Below are 14,283 nucleotides of genomic sequence, written 5' to 3'. Positions count from 1 at the left end.
GCCCCAGAGTGTAGGAAACACCAAGAAGCATCCTGCGACTACTCATCGTGGCCTTGATGGTAATTTTAGATGCCGTCGACTGTCATCGAGCAACAGCGTACTTATGAGCGAGCCGAGCAGGACGATTCTGTCTCCCACGAATGTATACCTTAAGTAAGCATATGGGCTATGGTTCATCCGGATTGCGCGTCTACAGGGAACGATGTCGAGGGTCTGGAACCCTTCATTGGTTCTGGGTGGATATTTCGTGCTTGTTGGCCATCAAGGTTGTCGGAAACTGGACCCTGACGATCCTGATCACGAAAGTCGCCCTGCCAATCGTGACTACCTATAAATACCTCCAAGCTTGTTGTTATACTCCAAATACATGATGGATGAAGAAGAGTCGCTGTACTACTCGCGAGAACTGCGGATTGGAAGGTCGTGACAAACTATTGCGATTCCACTGTGTCTCGGGAAATGGCGGCAACATGGTCAACCAACGAGGGGAGGCCGAAATGGAAGTAAGTCATATCTTCGAAGAGATTACAAACAAGTCTAAATCGTCATTGACGGTTTTCTAATCAGGGTCGACTGCACCGTCCTGCCTCTGCTCACATTCGGCCTCTTGGCTGCCCAGATAGACAAGATGAACTTGGCCAGCGCCCTCACCGCCGGGTTCGCTTCGGATATCAACGTGGACCAGAACACGATCAATCTTGGCAATCAGCTGATGTATCTAGGCGTCGTGCTTCTCGAAATCCCTTCCAATTTGCTTTTGCATAAGGTAGGATCTTGTCTTTTCACTCTTGGCCCCCCCTGTACTGACACCCACAATTTCTATCATCAGATCGGCCCCCAAAGATGGATTTCGGGCCAAGTGATCGCCTTCGGCCTCGTCGCCATCTGCCAAGTCTTCATCACCAACAGGACGGGCTTCCTGGTCTCGCGGGCGGTGCTCGGCCTGACCGAGTCGGGATACATCCCCGCGGCGCTCTTCACGCTGTCGACCTGGTGCACGCGGGAGCAGCTGGCCAAGCGGCTCGCCGTCTTCTTCTTCGGCATGTTTGGCGGGAACGCCATTGCCCCTATCCTGGCCTCGGGAATTCTGAAGCTGGACGGCGTGCGAGGCTTGAGGGGTTGGCAGTGGCTCTTTCTGGGTTAGTAGCTTCCTTTGGTTGGCCAGATTGACGACGCTGATTGTCTGGGTAGTCGAAGGTCTGTTCACGTTGCTCATTGCCGTGATGATGTTCTTCTTCCTCCCGGGTCTACCTGATACCGACACTGTGGCGGTACCGAAGACTGCCGATACGAGCGAATCATCATCAGCCTCCGGCCAAGAGGGAGTTTCATGGACAAGTAGTGACACTAGGGCGAAGGCAGGAGAAGGCCATGCAGAAATGAAAGATTTCGATTTCGGCCTGGTTTGGAAGACGATTACGCAGTACCGCCGCTGGCCCCATTTCATCGCCTCGTTCTGCGTCTTCTCGACGTGGAGCCCCTTGACGACTTACACCCCGTCCATCATCATGTGAGCATTTCAATCACAGCACAATGCAACTCAGCCTCAACCCGACGCATCCCACTGACTCGCACTGCCTAACGCTAATATCCATACTATTATCAGGTCACTAGGCTTCGACCGCCTCCCCGCCAACGCCCTCGCCGCCGTGGGCCCCTTCCTGGCCCTGCTCGTCATCTTCGCCATGGCCGCCGTGAGCGACCGCACCCACCGGCGGGGGCTCGCCGTCATCGTCGCCGTCGCGCTCTACCTCGTCGTTCTGGTCGTGGCCCGGGTATCTCATCCACATGCCGCGGGCAAGTGGTCGCGCTGGGGGCTTTGGACGGCGGTGAATGCGTTCGCGGTCGGGTACCATCCTGTGCACAATACGTGGCTGCAGCTCAATTGCGGGGATGCTCGGGAGAGGAGTGTTAGTGTGGCGTGAGTTGAAACTATACATGCTGTTGTCTGCAGAGAAGTACGCTGACTGTGGCCATTGATGAAGGATGTGGGTTATGGCTTCTCAGGGCGGGCTGATGGTGGGCACGCAGTATTTCAGGGGTGGCGATGCTCCGTAGTAAGTGCACCCATATTTGCCTATGAAACTTGGGAGTCAAAAGTCACTGACAGATTTTGAAGCTACAACACGGGATTATGTATAATGATTGCAATGACGGCTGTTGGACTGGTACTCATGATTGCGCAATCGGTCGTATATACAGTGCATAATCGTCGAGCTGCCAAACAGAAGAAAGGGGCTCAGGATGTCGAAACACTGTGGTTCTACACCCCATGAGTGATTGATGAGAGGAGCCTCTGTTACTGGCGATTATTGTTTACTCTACTTTACCAATACGTCTGGTTGAACATAGATCACGTGGAGAACCGTACCCCCCTGCCAGATTCATGCAAGGAGCTCAGTGACATGTAGCAACCCTCCTTCATAACTTGGAAACCGAGAGCTCTTATACCACCCCATGATCTCTAACTCTCCAGCGTTCCTATTCAACAGACATGCATCTACCGACGATGAATTATCTGTCTTTAGTTGTCGCGTTTTTACCACAGCTAAGCGCCAGTTGTGGGTGATACCTGCTGGGCTATACCACTGGGTCTCATGGGGTTGGAGATTGGCAAACAGACTTGCCGCCTGCTGTTCCACTGTATCAGTGAATGGGAAGAGCGTACCGAATTTCGGCAAGCCGGTCTCGGATCACATTGCATAAACGAGCTGTAGTGTTGGCGTTTAAAAGATCAACATATGTTCCTGCCGTGGCTGGGGTAGGGTTTCCATTCCGCCGGATTTCGCGACCAGCGAATAGCGACAGACCAACCCAACCCTCATTCATAAACCAACAGATACGACTGCAAATCATATCAATAGAAAGAGAGACGGGATACGATTCGCGGCCACAGCAAGAAAGGCCGGAAGGAAGGAGATGCGGAGTTCAGTAAGCAAGTAGTGACGGCCGTTGGGTTTCACAAAACAACCGTTTCAATCCTGTCGGCCTGTCACCTCCCGTTCTGACCTCCCCTCCTTTTCGCATGCCTGCTCGGCTACGTCGCCCTGCCTTGCTTGGGCGTAGGACAACGTGCTCCGCATGTTCAATAATCGTCCACCCTCCATGTTTGCTTGAAGTCCTTTAGGGTTCCCTCCAGCCTTATGCTGTTATGTACATAGTTGTGGCAGTACTCCGTAGCAAGTAGGTAGCGAAACCAGGCTCTGCAGCCTCCCTAATGCTCTTTCCGAGGTACTTGGCTTTTGCGGGGAGAGAGGCTCTTGCACATTAGTTCCCGTGTGTCGTAAATAGTGGCGACAGGCGGTTTCTATTCTCAGACGCAGCACTCCACGACCCTGATGTCGTAGTAGCTGGGCTAGCTGCTGCTGCTGCTACTACGAAAAGCGAGTCTAAGATATGAAACATCTGAAAACCACGTACAGACTTCGGAACTTTACGTGGTTTGCTACTTCGTACTACCTGACTGAAGAGAGCGGTTCTCGTCAAGGATGAAGCTGCTGCGCGCGGCCGTGGTTGTGGGAGGGACGGTATTCGTGGCAGGTAAGCTTGTTGCGCCATCTACAACGATGGCTTCTTCAGTCGACCAAAAGAGACAGTTCATAACTATGTACTGTTTCTCCGATGGTAATTGATTTGGGGCTGAAATCAAAATCAATGCTGAAAGCGGCCTTTCATTATTCATTCCTCTAATCACCACTGGGACCATACTATTTCCGCGAAAGGTGCCTTGTTAACTGACAAGAAACCCCCAAGGACGGCATGGAGCAGCAAAATCAACCTCCTGCAAGTCCCCGACGGCCATAGGGTCCGCCGCGGACGCCGAAGCGCTCGCCAAAGGCTGCCCGACCATCGAGGGCGACCTCACCATCTCCGCCGGCGCCAGCGGGGACGACGGCCTCCAGCTGGATGGGATCAAGAACATCACGGGCGGCATCACGATACAAGCCTGCCCCGAACGATGCGCCGGCTTCACGGCCGGCACCATCTCCAGCTCGACCCTGGAGACGGTCGGGGGCGACATCCAAATCAGCGACGCGGCCGGCCTGCACAGCCTCCAATTCCCCGCCCTGCGCGACGTGCGCGGCAAAGTCACCCTCGAGAACCTGGCCGACCTTCAGCGCCTCGACCTCGCGAGCCTCCGGTCCGTGAACGAGTCCTTCGTCCTCGCGAGCGCGCCGAAACTGGCGAACCTCACCGCGCCCCCCGGGGGCTTCGATATCCCCGGCGACCCGGCCCGCCTCCGCGTCTGGGACGTCGGCCTAGGCTCCGTCGACCCCTTCCTCATCGCGCCGTCCAACGCCCACACGCGCGACGTCAGCGTGTCACGGGTCCCCCACGTCGTCTACGCCGAGCTCGCGACCAGCAACGGCGGGAGGGTGCGGATCGAGGGGAACGGGCACCTGACGCTGGGGCTGGGTAATTTCCGCAACGTGACGTCGTCGGGTCGTGGTGAGGATGGCTCGATGCTGATGCCGGCTCATATCGAGACGTTGAATGTATCGGGCCTGGCGGCGGTGCGGTGGAGTTCAAGTCACCCGAACGGCAGGCCCGGCGAGTACTTTACCCTAGGTACGCTCGCGGTGCACGACTGCGGGCGGCTGACGTCGCTGCCCATACTCTGGGAGGGCGTCAGCCGTTTCGATATCTCGCGCAACGACGCGCTCGCCGAGCTGGCGTTCCCGCGCGAGCCCGACGCGGTGCGCATGGTCGCCTCTTCGCTTCGGAATATTGCGGTGCGGGACAACCCGAGGCTGGAGCTCGGGACCCTGTCCGAGGATGGCCGATGGAACGGCACCGTCGCGACGGCGAGCTGGGTCTGGCCGACGGAGGATCTGGAGACGTTGGTTTTGAGCGGGAGGGTGCATGATACGTTCTTGTAAGATCGTCCCCTTTATTACTTCCCACCCCCTGAGCCTACCCATCCACAGATTCATTCCTGAGAAGAAGAGATTCAAATGGCTGACAGCAAAACGTTTCCCATAACAGCCGACCCCTCGAAAAGATCCACGGCCTCACGACCTCGTCGAGCCCCAACCCAGCCAAGCCCCGCGTCCTCGACGACTTCGCCCTGACATCGACGGAGGCCGAGTTCCACTGCGGGACCATTGACCAGATGCGCATGCACGGCGTCTTCGTGGGCAACTACTCGTGCAACGGCAAGAGCGTGGACATGGTGCCGCCACATAACGGCGCCGTTCGGGCGCGCGGGCAGGCATTCGTCACGGCGAGGAGCGTGGTCGTGGTTGTTTTGATATGGTTGGGGGTGTTGGGTTGGGGGTGGCTCGGCTAATAGTTCAAGGGGAAGGGTAAGAAAAGGGGTTCGAGTGAATCAATTACCAATCGGCATGTTCATAGGGACTATTAATCAGAAGCGTATGTTCCAACGGATCGACCAATGGGTGCAATATATGGTTACTTCTACCAATGCTGGTCAATCACAGACCCTATGTGCACTTGCTTATTCGACAGCTGAGCTGGGGAGCCAAGCCAAGGCGAACTTACAAGTCCACCCCGTCATCCCGACTACTAATTGCACATTCCTTTCGATACAGCAGCGGAGCTGTACATTGCAACACGAAAACACGAGCAGGACGACATAGCCAAAGACGGAGGACGGACCTCAAAACATATACAGAGTGGCAATTTCTTGGAGGGGTCCCTTTCGCAAGCACTTTGCCAGACCCAACAGTGTGTGTGTGCGTGTGTGATCGTAATTCCATCTTCTGGGTTATTATCACCAGCGGGGGGAAATTGCTAGATCTCTATAGAATACATTTGACTGTAGTGTCGCAGACTTTGGGGCACACACTAATCCAGCCCGCCCTGTTTCCTTCCGGTATGATGCTGCGCGCGCAAATCGATCGCTTGATGAGAAAACCGGAATATATATCATTGTTGTTGTTGTTGTTGTTGTTCTCCATTGTGTTCCCTTGATTCCGTTGCCGTATGCCAGTTGCCATTTGCCGTTGCCTTGCCAGACAAGTTTTCGCCTCGAGAAAATGAAATAAATCAAAGCACATGTTGTTTATACACGCTTCCATACGCCTTGTATCGCCCTCCTTGTATGATTTCGCACTGGGGGGACTTTCAGGACGTAGAGGGCGAGCCAAGTTGAGATGACCTCCCAACCAAAAGGATCCCGACCTAAACGAATTGCTAGACCCCCTTCTCAGGTTGATCATCGTTTTCTTTTCCCCTTAGGTTGATCATAGCTCGCTTCCTCGGTCTGATGGGCTTCGTTCTGATGCGATGCGGGTTCGGAGTGCGGTTGGAGACGTGCGCATCGCAGACGAGGGTCGATCCTCTGGCCGCTCATGTTGCTCTACATCACAGCCGTGCCGAGCATGGACCCCTCCATGGCCATATTATCCATCGGGACCTCCATCTCGCCCCCACGCGTCTCCATGCCGGTCATCCGGGCCTCCATCGAGATCATCCGCTGCTCCATGTCGACTAACCGCTTCTCGATGCCGTCGATTCGCTGCTCCATCCGGTTGAAGCCCTGATTCAGGTCGTGTCCGATGCGGTCCAGCTTGTTGGTCAAGCTGCGTATGCTCTGGGCGATCGGCGTGTTCTCCTGACCCGGCGGGGCCGCCGGCACGCGCGCCTCGTGGTTGTGCCGGTGCTCCTGCATGGCGAAGCGCCACTGGTTGTTGAGGTTGACCTCGCAGACGGCCTTGGCGCGCCAGGGGCAGTCGACCTTGCGTGTCGAGGGGTTGCGCTTCTTGGCGGTGCTGTTGTACTTGACGCCGCCGCGGTCGCAGACGAGGTCGTAGCGGGTGGGCTTGCCGTCGCGGTAGTTGCTGGCGCGCAGCTTGACGACGCCGTAGCCCTGGTCCTTGGCGACGCGCTGGACGTTGGTCAGGAGGTCCTCGAAGGTGCGGTAGATGCCCTCGGGCGGCGGGGCGAGCTGGCCCAGCTCCGACGGGTTCGACATGGGCGCGCCGGTGCGGGCCGACATGGGCGTCGGCGTCGGCACGGGCACGGGCGTGTGCTGGACGCCGCCGCCGCCATTGTTGGGGTTGCCGCCGTTGACTTGGGGGGTGCCGTTGGTCAGGGGATGGCCGGACACGCCGCCTGGCACGGCGGGTGACGGCTGGAGGGGAGTTGAGAGCGAAATGGTGGCGGTTTGAAGGGGGGATCAGGGGGTGGTGGAGATGGGGGGAGGAGAGAGAAAAAGGGGAAGGGATGGGAGAAGAAGTGGTGCGACGGAGGAGAGGAGGAGGGAGAGGACGGTGGACGAGGCCACGAGGCCGTCGTTGGACGGCGAGCCCAACGTGAGGGTGTTGTTGCTGATTTATCGGGCAGACCGTCGAGCGCTACTATTCTCGTGGTTTTTTGTGTCGCCTGGCCGTAGTGCTGTCAATGATACGCGACTTTTGGGCAAGAGACGCGCGCGGGACCTCAAGTTTTCTGGGCTATACCGTGGGCGCCGTTGCGAATGTCAAGATTGATACTGTGCCTTAGAAGCGATGAAGAATAGGGAGATGGGTTGAATAGGCTCGGCCGGCCAGGCAATTTGGCAAGGAACGGGCCCCATGCATCACTGTGCACAAAGCACGGGCCATCGTTCGATGAAGCCCACTGATCCCTGGCTGCCAATGGGGCCAATCACTGCATTAGGCGCCTTCTAGTAGCTGCCTGCCACTGTAAGTCTGCATGCCAGTGTCCAGGCAGAGCCTCAAGGCAGTACTCAAGGCAATTGCAGCATTGCATGAAGAGTACCTACAGGTGCATGCACTTGTAGGGGAGGATATTAGATACAGGAACCACTGTATCTCCAGTGCAGATATCCTACTGCTAATTAAGGCACTTCCAAGTGATGATTCCAGTGGAATACAACAAGAGCAGCAAGAGGGCTCTTGAAGAACTGCTACACTATCTTCAGAAACAGTCGTTGCCGAGGCACATAAAAAACCGGATTAATGGCACGTACAAACGATCCTACATCTAGAATACACTGTAATGCGGGAATTCGGCTGCCATTTTATAATCAACAAGAGTTACGGTTCTGATTCTGATGCCTGTTTGACCTCTTTATACGCCTGGATGGCCACTGCAGCTGGTGCACAATGAAAGCTCCCTGTGGCTGAAGCGATTTGATTGGTGGCTCGCACTACCATCCATTCCGCAGACGATCGATTAGACAATCAATTTACGACATCATAAGGTTCCCTTGACAGATGGTTCTGTCGGCCCTGGACTGCTTTGCTACATACTTTCTAGATTCTTTTCTTCCCATTGGATTCTCAATGCAGTAGAGTCTGGTGCCAATTACAGCAGGCATGGCAACAAAACCAGATCCAGCGGCCGAGGCCAAGTTCGTCAAGCAGGAGGTGCCAGCCAACGGCGAATGGAGCGAAGAGCAGCTCGAGGAAGGCCTGAAGCAACTAAAGTTGCTGCACATCAAGGTAAGGAGGGCTTATTCCTATGCCGGTCTGGCTGCTGGCTATCGCGCAATGATATGGGAATTTTTGTACTGACTTTGGTGTTTATCGCAGTGCCGAGAGCTTCGCACTTCCATGCCGCGCATGCTGGAGCCCTTGTCGACGCATCACGCCAGTAGTACGTTGCTTTGCCCATATCGAGCCGTGTAATTGCAGAAGAAGAACCGATTTTGATTATTATTTACAGACGAGGAACTGGCCGTGTCCTTCACGAAGGCTGTCGGTACAGCTTCCAGGGAGCTGTCGGACTTTAGGACCCTCTATGAGAGCAACGAAAGCAAGCAGGTGCTGGAACACGCGGACAAGAGTCGCGCGGCCGACCCCAAGAACATAAAACCCTGGCGGCCCAAGGACCATCCAGACTGGCTTGAATTGGATCCGTAACATACGCAACTCCATCCCATGCTGTTGCGACTGCATGCATGGCGGGGCAAAGATCTGCCGCCATTCGAACGATTGCTATGATATTTGCGCTTAGAAGCTGGCGCAAGGAGTTACGGGATCTGTTTTTCATTTGGATTATATCAACGAGGCATATGCGACTTGGGTGTTGGGCGCTCAAGACCTAGTCACGGGTAAGGCATGGTAACATCAACCATCATCTTTGAGAGATGCCCACCCCCTTACAAGGCTCTCGCTGATGCAATGCTCTAGCCAGAAAACATCTGGCAAGATAGAGAGATACTGTGTGAAATAATATGGTCTTGCTGAAGAAGTAGATGCCAGTAGGACAAGTCCCTTGAAGCTGCCGACATCATCGTGGATGATGGACTGACAGCTGCCAGGCTGACGGAACATCGATTGGCAGCTGGCAGCTATCTCGATGCGATCTGGTGCCTGGTGTACATCGATAACAGCCAACACCCGGAGACATCAAGCCGCAGAATGGTTTACAGTGCAAACAAAATGCAATAGAAATAAGTCGAACTTGAAATGAACAATTGTAGAATTTCGTGTATTTATTTTTCATGCTGTCTCGAATAATGTTGCTACTGAATTGCCATTGGGTTGAGTCACTCCAAAAAATGCTTAGACGGGTAATGCTCGCTACTTGCTGCTGCGAAAAAGCACCAAAAAAGCACCGACCTGCAAACCCCACCACCTAGAATTCACAGAATTTAATTTTTGACCCCTCGCCTTCACTCTCCCAGGCAAAACCCACTTCAACGTAGGTAGCGAGCCATTATCCTACCACGACTGCCCCATCCTGCCCATCGCGGCTTTCTCACCTCTTGACATCACGTCCTCTGCGATCCCCAACTACCGACCCGATTTAATTTTTGAGAAAAATCGGCAGGACCGCCAACATGTCGAAATTCTTTGCCGGTGGCGACAGCTCCAGCGAGAGCAGCTCCGACGAGGAGGAGCTCTACTCTGAGGAGGAGGAGGAGGAAAAGCCACAGGGAGCGGCCGACGAGTCCTCCGAGGAAGACTCGGACGAAGATGAGGACGACGACGACTCCGAGGAAGACTCGGATGATGAGGGTGCCGGCAAGACGGGTGCGTCCCGTTTCTTGCGCGGCGATTCCTCCGATAGCGAAGACTCCGACGAAGAGCGGGTGAAGACCGTCAAGAGCGCAAAGGACAAGCGCTTTGGCGAGCTCGAGGCCATCATCAAGGCCATCGACAATGGGCGCAAGATCAACGATTGGGGCTCCATCTCCAGCGGTAAGCACAAGAATCCAGCCGCCACCCGCGCGCCGCCGTAATCCCAGTGGTGACCCGACTAACAATGGATGCGCAGAGTTCGACAAGTTGAACCGACAAGCACCCAAGATTGGCGAGGGCAAGCAGATCCCCAAGATCTACATCAAGACCCTGGTGGAGCTTGAGGACTTCATGAACGAGACGATCGCTAAGCAGAAGGTCACCCCCAAGAAGATGAACGCCACCAACGCCCGAGGTCTCAACGCCGTCAAGCAAAAGGTCAAGAAGATCACCAAGGACTACCAGGACCAGGTCGACAGCTTCCGCAAGGATGAGGATGCCTTCATGGAGTCGGAGGACGAGGTCCCCGAGCCCAAGGTCAAGAAGTCCAAGCCTACCGATCTTTACCTGGACGAGACCACAGCCGCCGAGACCGCTAACGACGAAGGCTTCGCCGCTGTGGGCAAGGGCGGCAAGGTTCTCCAGTTCACCCCCGAAAGTATCCTGAAGCACCTGCGGGGTATCCTGGAGTCGCGAGGAAAGAAGAACACCGACAGACTGGAGCAGATCAAGATCATGGAGAAGCTCCTCGAGGTGGCCAACACCCCTTACCTGTCCCTGCGGGTACTCCTGACCCTCGTTTCCGCCCGATTCGATCTCAGCGCCGGTTCCACAACGTCGACGATGCCTCTGGACCAATGGAAGGCCGCCGAGAAGGACCTGCAAACTCTTTTCGAGATTCTCGAGAAGAACAAGGACCACATCGTCATTGAAGGCGCGGAAGAGTGGGAGGATGACGACAAGCCTCCTACCGTTGGCGAGGGCGAGAAGTACCTCAAGGTCCCCGGCAGCATCGTGTCCTACGTCGAGCGCCTCGACGATGAGCTCACGCGATCCCTGCAGAGCATCGACCCTCACACTTCGGAGTACATTGAGCGCCTGAGCGACGAGGGCAACCTGTACAACACCATCTTCCAGGGTATGCTGTACTACGAGCACCTGCAGAAGGACTCTACTCTCCAAATTCCCCAAGACAGTGTCAACCGTATCGTCATGAGACGGTTGGAGCACGTTTACTTCAAGCCCGCCCAGGTCGTCAAGATCCTCGAGGAGAACGCTTGGAAGACCGCCCCCGCCAACGCCGAGTCTGCTGTCACCCCCCGCTCGACGGATGCTGACGCCACGAGCCTCCTCAACGTCCTCTGCAACTACCTTTTCATTAACAGTGAGGGCATCATCCGTGCCCGTGCCATGCTGTGCCAGATTTACTTCTTGGCGCTGCACGATGAGTACTACAAGGCTCGCGACATGATGCTCATGTCCCATTTGCAAGAGTCCATCAACAACTTCGATGTCCTGACCCAGATCCTGTACAACCGCACACTCGTCCAGGTCGGCCTTTGCGCGTTCCGCAAGGGTCTCGTCTACGATGCCCAGAACACCCTGCAGGAGATCTGCGGCAGCGGTCGCCAAAAGGAGCTTTTGGCCCAGGGTGTCATGATCCAGCGCTACAGCCAGGTTTCACCTGAGCAGGAGCGCCTGGAGAAGCAACGCCAGCTGCCCTTCCACATGCACATCAACCTGGAGCTGCTCGAATGCGTGTACCTCACCTGCAGCATGCTTCTCGAGATTCCCCTTCTCGCCCAGACCGGATCGTCGCCCGACATTAAGAAGCGGGTCATCAGTAAGACCTACCGCCGCATGCTGGAGTACCACGAGCGTCAAATCTTCACCGGCCCTCCCGAGAACACACGTGACCACGTCATGCAGGCGTCGCGCGCCCTGGCTGCCGGCGAGTGGAAGAAGTCGATCAATTTCGTCCACAGCATCAAGATTTGGGATCTGATGCCAGACACCGAGGGCATCAAGACGATGCTCTCCAAGCAGATCCAAGAGGAGGGTCTGCGGACATACCTCTTCACCTACGCCCCCTTCTACGACACCCTGTCCGTCTCCACCCTGGCCACCATGTTCGAGCTGGAGGACCGCAAGGTGGCGGCCATCATCAGCAAGATGATCAGCCACGAGGAGCTGGCTGCTGCTCTCGACCAGGTTTCCGCCACGGTCATCTTCCGCAAGGGTGTCGAGCTGTCGCGTCTGCAGAGCCTGGCCCTTACCCTCTCGGACAAGGCGGCTGCCCTCATCGAGACCAACGAGCGCACACTGGAGCAGCGCACCCAAGGCACAGCCAACGCGTTCGACCGCCGGGGCCAGAACCAACGGGGCGGCCACCGGGGAGGCCGCGGAGGCCGAGGTGGCGGCCGCGGTGGTGGCGGTAACACCGGCCCTAGACAGGCGGGTGGCACGCAGTTCACGGGCGGCGCCCTCGGTGCGGCGGTACGGGGTTAGAATGGGACCATTGTTTTCTCGTTTGTATGTAATGCATCAGGAGTCACTTGAGGATTTGCCTTTTTATCAAAAAGCATGGGTGAGGCCGGGCGAACCAATCTGCAGTGTTAGCCAAAGGCCCCTTTCCAGGCTGGTATGGATGGTCTAGAGCTACCAAAAGAATTGACAGCTCGTTTCATGATATACGTTACACATGTTTCTTACTATATGAGTCCTGAAGTGATTATGACTAGAGTGATGAGATACAGGGGCATTAACGTAGTTGGAAACCTAGCATGATTCGTTCGGTGTATGGTGATTACATGTAGCCTAGGTACACTACGCATTATTTTGCCCTCAGGAACGTTCACATTTATTCCTGTATTCCAATCGTCTCTGCTTACCTTGTCCGCTGTGTATGTCGGTGATGTTGAATCCTCCTGATTTGAGACACTAAGGTTGACAGGCAAGACAACTGACTAATATCCGCGCGGGCAAGCCTCGATTGCTTTTCTTGGTACCCCACATGGCCGCCCACGCCACCGAATCCCCCACTAATCAAGGCCCAGATGTCCTAGAAGTGATTTGCAATAGCTGACTTATACACAGAAATTCCTCAAGCCAGCCCGAGTGAATCTAGCAATACAAGGTAAGGTAGCAGAGGTAGGTCAGAAAATTCGGTTCTGTTCTGTTCTTCTTTTTCTCCCATTGTGTACCATACAGAAAGACCCTTCTATAGAAATAGAACCATCTCTCCCCATCTAGATTGTCGCATTCATTGTCGCTTGCTCCGTCCCTCCTCCTCTATGCTCTTATCGCGACGGCTCCCACGCCTCGTAGCATCGACATTGCATCTGCTCCCCCTGTTCCGCCAGCAGCAGCAGTACTCCGCCGTCGCCTTCACGGCGCTCAATTCGGTAGCGACCAACCCTTTGACGTGCCCAGTCAACGCCCTCACCTCGACGCTCTCAACCGGCCCCGCGAAATCGCACCAGCAACAAGCCTGCGCCATGTCTTCCTCTTCAGCCGCAACCGGCGCGACCGAGCAACCACCCACCCTCCTCGGCGAAGCCGCCGCAGCCGAGGCGCCTGCGTCCACCTGCGCCGCGACGACCAACACGAGCCCGGCCGCGAAAGAAGCCGAGGCCGAAGTGGAAGAGAAGAAGCTCCCCCCTCTCTCGGCGGCCGAGTTCCGGGTCTACAACCGCATGGCGGAGCACATGGACATGTTCCACGCGCACTTCCGGCAGAGCTGGAACCTGCTGTGGAACGCGGCCAGTTCCGGAAAACGGCCGGCGGGCATGTCGATGCGGTCGTTCATCCTGGAGGGGCTGCAGTTCCTGCAGTACCTGACGGTGCACCACGACATTGAGGAGCGGCACATCTTCCCCGTGCTGGCGAAGAAGATGCCCGAGTTCAAGACGGGAAGGGGAAACGGGGCCGCGGAGCTGCTGAGGCAGCATCGGGAGATTCATCATGGGATGGAGGGGTTGGAGAAGTACCTCACGGCGTGCCGGTCCGGGGAGAGCGATTTGGAGATGCGGGTGCTGAAGACGAAGCTGGAGTCGTGGGGGAGGTGTTGTGGACGCATTTGGATCAGGAGGTTAGGACGCTGGGGGCGGAGAATATGCGCAAGTATTGGACGCCGGATGAGATGAAGCGGTTGCCTATGTAGATGCCTGTTTACGAAAAATACATGTATAACGTGAAAATAGACGGATACGATACAATGAGCAACAAATTTCTTTACTAGTATGGGGTTATTTCGGGGCAGTCAGTGACTGGGTAGTCAAGACATGCCCCTATCATGTGAAGAGGGGATGAGAAATGCTAAGGCACGCATGTAGCGAAGATACGATAG

The 14,283-nt window shown here is 55.7% G+C and overlaps 7 protein-coding genes across 7 annotated transcripts; 5 read left to right on the top strand and 2 right to left on the bottom strand.

The window, feature by feature from the left end:
- Nucleotides 1-628: 628 nt before the first annotated feature.
- Nucleotides 629-1,514, top strand: PG985_015985 (uncharacterized protein; the record flags this gene model as incomplete). The annotated part of the gene is made up of 3 exons (XM_066835751.1): nucleotides 629-766; nucleotides 830-1,118; nucleotides 1,192-1,514. The coding sequence occupies 3 exons, from the start codon at nucleotides 629-631 to the stop codon at nucleotides 1,512-1,514; spliced, it is 750 nt and encodes a 249-aa protein (XP_066676954.1).
- Nucleotides 1,515-1,610: 96 nt separating this feature from the next.
- Nucleotides 1,611-1,856, bottom strand: PG985_015984 (uncharacterized protein; the record flags this gene model as incomplete). Its single annotated transcript, XM_066835750.1, has 1 exon — nucleotides 1,611-1,856. One exon carries the CDS (start codon nucleotides 1,854-1,856, stop codon nucleotides 1,611-1,613), a length of 246 nt encoding a protein of 81 aa, XP_066676953.1.
- A 1,632-nt stretch (nucleotides 1,857-3,488) lies between these two features.
- Nucleotides 3,489-5,290, top strand: PG985_015983 (uncharacterized protein; the record flags this gene model as incomplete). Its single annotated transcript, XM_066835749.1, has 3 exons — nucleotides 3,489-3,540; nucleotides 3,754-4,876; nucleotides 4,987-5,290. 3 exons carry the CDS (start codon nucleotides 3,489-3,491, stop codon nucleotides 5,288-5,290), a joined length of 1,479 nt encoding a protein of 492 aa, XP_066676952.1.
- Nucleotides 5,291-6,322: 1,032 nt separating this feature from the next.
- PG985_015982 (uncharacterized protein) lies at nucleotides 6,323-7,568 on the bottom strand (the record flags this gene model as incomplete). The annotated part of the gene is made up of 2 exons (XM_066835748.1): nucleotides 6,323-7,096; nucleotides 7,548-7,568. 2 exons carry the CDS (start codon nucleotides 7,566-7,568, stop codon nucleotides 6,323-6,325), a joined length of 795 nt encoding a protein of 264 aa, XP_066676951.1.
- Nucleotides 7,569-8,285: 717 nt separating this feature from the next.
- PG985_015981 (uncharacterized protein) lies at nucleotides 8,286-8,831 on the top strand (the record flags this gene model as incomplete). The annotated part of the gene is made up of 3 exons (XM_066835747.1): nucleotides 8,286-8,411; nucleotides 8,502-8,565; nucleotides 8,635-8,831. The coding sequence occupies 3 exons, from the start codon at nucleotides 8,286-8,288 to the stop codon at nucleotides 8,829-8,831; spliced, it is 387 nt and encodes a 128-aa protein (XP_066676950.1).
- A 923-nt stretch (nucleotides 8,832-9,754) lies between these two features.
- On the top strand, nucleotides 9,755-12,443 carry PG985_015980 (Eukaryotic translation initiation factor 3 subunit C; the record flags this gene model as incomplete). Its single annotated transcript, XM_066835746.1, has 2 exons — nucleotides 9,755-10,115; nucleotides 10,192-12,443. The coding sequence occupies 2 exons, from the start codon at nucleotides 9,755-9,757 to the stop codon at nucleotides 12,441-12,443; spliced, it is 2,613 nt and encodes an 870-aa protein (XP_066676949.1).
- Nucleotides 12,444-13,228: 785 nt separating this feature from the next.
- On the top strand, nucleotides 13,229-14,097 carry PG985_015979 (uncharacterized protein; the record flags this gene model as incomplete). The annotated part of the gene is made up of 2 exons (XM_066835745.1): nucleotides 13,229-13,966; nucleotides 14,023-14,097. 2 exons carry the CDS (start codon nucleotides 13,229-13,231, stop codon nucleotides 14,095-14,097), a joined length of 813 nt encoding a protein of 270 aa, XP_066676948.1.
- Between the last annotated feature and the right edge of the window lie 186 nt (nucleotides 14,098-14,283).

Source organism: Apiospora marii (assembly GCF_038362585.1).
Source record: "Apiospora marii strain CBS 49790 chromosome Unknown utg000013l_segment0_segment0, whole genome shotgun sequence".
Taxonomy (NCBI): Eukaryota; Fungi; Ascomycota; class Sordariomycetes; order Amphisphaeriales; family Apiosporaceae; genus Apiospora; species Apiospora marii.
This window is presented reverse-complemented; position numbering and strand designations above follow the sequence as displayed.